The 6,012-nt window shown below is 42.7% G+C and overlaps 1 protein-coding gene across 1 annotated transcript in view; it reads right to left on the bottom strand.

Moving 5' to 3' along the window:
* The window catches only part of SPATA17 (spermatogenesis associated 17), a 124,438-nt gene that overhangs the window by 100,452 nt on the left and 17,974 nt on the right, over positions 1–6,012 (bottom strand). Inside the window, exon 4 of the mRNA XM_018567105.1 lies at positions 4,864–4,914. Coding sequence (XP_018422607.1) covers positions 4,864–4,914 — 51 coding nt within the window. The remainder of the gene's footprint in view (positions 1–4,863; positions 4,915–6,012) is intronic.

A 6,012-nucleotide genomic window follows, 5' to 3' on the forward strand; every position in this document is an offset into this window, starting at 1 on the left:
AAAAAATAATTAAAATAAAAAAATTAAATAAAAAATAGTAAAAAATAAAAAAAAAATCCTGGCGGCAGGGCGCTGGGTGACATCACACCCCTGTTGGGGGGGGCAGGCTTTTTTTCAAGCCTCGTGCGCAAAAGGATCTGGCCATGGCTATGCTCCGGCGGTGCTCGTGCGGCTGCCGGCTGAATGTGTCAGACGCTGCATATGGAAAGGGGCAGGACACCATGTGCAACTTCGGCCACACAAGCACCACGTGAGGACAGGACGCCGGGGCCTCTGCGACGCACTGGAATGTAAGCCGGCCGACTCCCTGTGTTCAGGGGCGGGAGGGGGTGTGGGGTTGATCAATGCACCGCCACGCCCCCTCCCGCCCCTGAATGCAGGTGTTTTTTCATTGGTAGATCTCATTGAGGTTGTCGTTTGAAACGTAGATCTCCAGACGAAAAATTGTGGGCGCCCCTGCCCTAGTGCGTCCTCTTCCAGCAATGACAGGTTCTGGCTCCAGTCACCACTCTGTCCACTGCTACTGCCATCTTCCTTGCCGGTTCTTCCAAATCCCGCAATGATCCTCTTTGGGTATTGAGCAACCACTGAAACCCCAAATAGGTGCTAGCATGCAGTCCTGCAGTTGTCAGCTGGTTATGCTGACACCTATCTAGGGTGCACCTATTTTAGGAGTTGCATATGTAGCTAGCACTGTTGAACAGCCATTTATGCTGATAATTATTCGATTTTGGGCTATCATCCCCTCCTATCACAGATGGTTTGGGCATGCTGCTAATTTCTAAGCCCTGAAAAAGGGTACATTTGAGACCTCTAAAACACATTGGAGTGCTTCTCTTGAAGAATTAATAAATAAAAAGGAATAAGAAAGATTTTAATACTTTTAACGACTGATTTCTTGTGTTTGGCACTTCCTCATTCCAACTTTTTAAAGGTCATGAAAATTTTTAACGTGTTTTTGTAAACGGCCTAGATTTAAAGGAGAACTATGAGGCGAGTGAAAAAGTTCCACCCCTCCCCGCTCCGATCCTCCAGCGCTGACTGGAGGAACGGACGCGTGAGGGGGCGGGCACAGCTGGCTCTGCCTCTAGATAGGCAGAGCCAGCGGTCATTCACCCAGCTGGGTGGATCTCGACAGCATTGTAGGGATCCGTCCCGGCTGCGGCGGTTTCAGTATACCGCAAGCTGTAGCTCGCAATATACTGAGCTTTGGGTCACGGAAGGACACTAGTATATGTCCTCCTATGACCCTTGAGAAACACTTACCCCATAGTTCTCTTTTAAGCATAAGGTCCTCTCTAAAAGCAATCAACTATGTATAGCACTATTCCCAACTTAATCCAGTACCACTTAATCACAACAACATAAAATTTGATAAAATGAGACCTCATTATAGAGACCGCAGCAAGTGGGTGGAGCTGGGAACTCAAGAACACATAATTTCCCCAAGTTACATACGAACAAGGCAGGCTGTTGCTGATGGACTGAGCCTAACCTACTACATCTAACAATAAAAATGATTGTAATTAGCATAACAGCAGACTGATACAAAGAAAAATAAAGATTTGTGCTTGAAATCATTACAAAAAAGAATGTTAGTATAAAAAAAACAAAGGTCTGCTTTAAGTAGGGCATATTTTCTCTTCAAGGAGCATTATGTTATATGCCTGTCTCTTTCTAATATATCCCCTTTACCCAGATGTCCTATCAATTTAAATGTGTTTACTATTTTGGGAGCCGGTACTGGAAATCAATGTTGCAGTCTAGTTTGCAGCAATCTGATACATTTGAGTTGAAAGCAAAGGACACACTTTACTCTGAGTCTCGCCAATATCTTTCTCATCAGAGGGAGGTTTCAGAGAGCTAACTTTGTTTGCTAATCTTTTAATCTTTTAGTTTATTAAAAATAGCTCCAAGTCTAGCAAAAGGAAACCAAACCAGGAACCAAAATGTAAGGGAAGTAAATTCTTGAAAATAGGTACAAAAGGGTGCCTGGTTGTCCCTGATATGTAACAAAAATCCAGTTATGTCAGTTAGGCTGCAGTCTTTAGAAATACAGGTCTGAGGAAAGCTGGCACACTTTCTACCCCTGTCACCAGAGCTGAGCATTGTGGGAGGGGGGGGGGGGGGGGGGAGGGGGTTACTTGGTGTATATACAATATAATATAAAGCACAGGCAGAAAAATGTTTTCTTTACAAAACAGGTAAGATAAAAATCCCTAATACTTTCTGTTGTCCAATACGTAATTCTTTTGCTTCCAATATACACTCACAGGCCACTTTATTAGGTAAACCTTGCTAGTACTTGCTAGTTTTGGGTTGGACCCCCTTTTGTCTTCAGAACTGCCTTAATTCTTTGTGGCATAGATTCAACAAGCTGTTTGAATCATTCCTCAGAGATTTTGATCCATATTGACATGAAAGCATCACGGGCCCAAAGTGTGCCAAGAAAATATCCCCCACACCATTACACCACCACCACCAACAGCCTGAACCGTTGATACAAGGCAGGATGGATCCATGCTTTCATGTTGTTTACATCAAATTCTGACTTGACCATCCGAATGTCACAGCTGAAATCGAGACTCATCAGACCAGGCAACGTTTTTCCAATCTTCTATTGTCCACTTTTGGTGAGCCTGTGCGAATTGTAGCCTCGGTTTCCTGTTCTTAGCTGACAGGAGTGGCACCCGGGGTGGTCTTCTTTGACTGTAGCCCATCTACTTCAAGGTTTAATGTGTTGTGTGTTCAGAAATGGTATTCTGCATACCTTGGTTGTAATGAGTGTTTTTTTGAGTTACTGTTGTTGCCTTTCTATTATCTCGAGCCAGTCTGCCCATTCTCCTCTGACCTCTGACATCAACAAGGCGTTTTCGTCCACACAACTGCCGCTCGCTGGATAGTTTCTCTTTTTCGGACCATTCTCTGTAAACCCGAGAGATGGTGGTGCGTAGAAATCCCAGTAGATCAGCAGTTTTTGAAATACTCAGACCAGCCCATCTGGCACCAACAAGCATGCCACGTTCAAAGGTGGTCCAAAGCAATATCAGAGTGTGTGACTTTTTTTTGGACAGGCAGTGTATATATTCAGTACATCTTTGCAGAACATGGACATTTCCCCAAGTTTTGTCTCTTACTGAATGCTGCAAGTAAACAAATACTTGTAGATCTGCCAGAAATCCAATGAGCTCCTAACTTTCTGTAGTGAGCTGACAACTCTTCTCCACTTGCAAGCAGTGTTGTCAGCCCCTGCTAGACTGTACCTGGGACAAACAGTGATGGGAAATCCAAAGTGGGGGTGGAAACGTTTAACTCGGACACCCGTATTGGTTAATTTGTTAATTCCTCTTCATTTGGAGATGTTTACTCTAGCCCCTTTCAGGACAGAAATTGTAAAGACATCTCCCCAAAAGAAGACAGACATAAAGTGTATGACTCAGGATCCTTAGACCACCAGAAGTGGAGAGAAGCTGCAGTGACCAGCCTAGCAGCCGGGCGGGACCGAGGTTCAGGTGAGTATATCTTTTTTATTTTAAAACCTAGACCAAAAGGATCATTTAACCCCTAGGGTGCGGGGTAGCCCTACTGCTAGGGTTGTCTTATTTTGCTCTTTAAAGTAACCAAAACAAGAGGTGATCTTAAAGCTTCCAATTAGGGCACCTTTTTTCGGTAACAACTGCCTAAGAGACAAATTCTAGTTACTTTGCAGAAATTGTTTGGCACGTCCTGTTGAGTTTCAGGGACAGAAAATAATGGGACACAGAGTACACACACTCAGCGATCATTGATCATTGAGTGTGTGTACGTTGCTTTTCTCTCTGACACGCTGTCACAGGTGGCTGATCGAGCGGTGTAGAGAGGAAAGTCCAGCCTCCTGTGACAGCGCTGTCTCCACCCCCACACCGCTCTGCCGGACTGTGATAGGCGGCTGAGCGGTGTGGGAGGAGAGACGCCGGCCGCTCACAGCGCTCTCGTCCTGCAGCACTCGGCCGGCTGTCACTTTCTTTTCTCCCCGCTGGAACACAGAGCAGCGCACATCGGGGAGAAAAGAAAGCACGGATGCGCCGATGTATCGGCTGAAACATGGCTCTTTCGGCATTATGCCAAAAGTGCAATTTTCGGACGATATGTTTCGGCGGCCGATATATCGGTGCATCCCTAGTTTTAACCCTATTCATACAAAATGAAAAACAAATCTTTTGGCTATACATACATACATTTTAAGCATAATATGCCCTATATTTTTCAGTATTCAGCAGTGAGGCACTGTGACTGACTTTTATTCAGTCATTCAACGCTGTACCAAAATTAATTTTATACCATTTTTTGGGGAAAGATAGAGCTTTATTTTGGTTGTATTTAATCACCACTATTTTTTTTACAAATATTATATAAAGAAAGAAAAATCTGGATCAGCTGTGCATGGCAACCAATCAGCATCTAGCTTTCATTTTCAAATCTCAACTGAGCCAACTGAACAGAGATGCTGATTGGTTGCCATGGAGAAGGGGGCATGGCCCCGGAAACACGTGACTGTGCTGTCAGATAGGAACCATCATCTGTGCAGCTCTCACATGCTGTGTCTTGCTTTTTGTTAAGACTGAGAATCATCCTTTTATTTTGAAAGCTCATTGTTATCTACTCTTTTGTGAGTATTATTCAAGGGTTTACATACATTTTGAATCCCTCTATAAATACTGTATCTTTTATAGTTCCAAAAGTCTCTCCGGTTACTTTGTACCCAGAGCTGTGTGCTCCCCTTTCACCATCTTCTGTGCATTAGTCTAGTTTACTTCTATTATTAAAAGCAAATTCAGATCACAATTGACTTTTCATCTGTATAACAAGAGAGGAGATATTTACCCTGACAGCCATGTCATTGTAGAAATTCATCTTCATAATGAAGTAGGCTGTCTGTGGAAAGAAAAGAAAAGAGAAAAAAAATTATATATATATATAAGCAAGGGTGGCGTGGGTCCTGGTGACACAGAGGCACGTTTCCTATTTTTACATATGGTGAGATAAGAAAGTCTATACATAATACATAATACCTGTTTCACACGTATCAAACTTTTGTATTGCAAAGATGGGCTGGCTAATACATAATGCAGGCTTAACCAGAAAAATCTTTGACAGTCAGACCCGGCGCTAATGGAGATGTATGATCGTAAAATACTCTCCGCTGAATTTGATAATCAATGGGGCTCTACTTAGGATAAAATAACAGTGCGGGAATATTCACAAGTCTTGGTGACACGTACCACTGTATGATTTATACACCGAGGATTCTTATGCCCCAAAACTCGCAGAAACATAAAAGGAATTCATATTTCAAGACGTCTGCTTTAATGAAAAATTCAAAGATAGGCCTGTCTTCTGTCGGAATCCTTCAAGGAGACATACGCGGTGCTGAAGCCGAAATGAGCCATCCGACCATCTGTACAAAACGTTATGTACTTAGCCGCCATCCGAGTAATCCTTGGGAATTTTCTTTCATTTAATATTCATTTTAACATCATAAAATCATAAATAATTAGTGTTATTTGAATTGCCGAGTCTGATCCAAAGCAAATTGTCTGTGGCGAGCAGCAGGGCTGGATTATTTATCAACAGGCTGAGCAATTAAGAAACAGTTGGCTGCAATATGTTATTTACAAATGAAGACAATGATGCCGTCGCGTTTCTCGGCTCTCTATCTGTTATGGGCTACAGAGTTGTTCCTGGTGTTTAATTCAAGCGCAGTTTTTAAAAATCAAAATTACTGTTTCAATTTGTGGACAGGGAAAAAAAAAAAAAAGATTTAATATCTTTGTAAACTTCAACAGTGAACTTCACTTATTTGCCCCCATTTGTCTGTTGAATATACAGCTAAAGGACTTATGTTCTTTCTGTTCAACAAGTACAAAAAATACTTGTTGATCTTGCCAGAAATCTAATTCTCTCCTGTCACTTGGCAAACATAGAGTTGCCTTGTCGCACTCCCTACCAGAAAAACCTGATCAAATGAGGGGG

This window comes from Nanorana parkeri, unplaced genomic scaffold (genome assembly GCF_000935625.1).
Source record: "Nanorana parkeri isolate BGI_ZX_2015 unplaced genomic scaffold, ASM93562v1 scaffold1006, whole genome shotgun sequence".
Classification (NCBI taxonomy): domain Eukaryota; kingdom Metazoa; phylum Chordata; class Amphibia; order Anura; family Dicroglossidae; genus Nanorana; species Nanorana parkeri.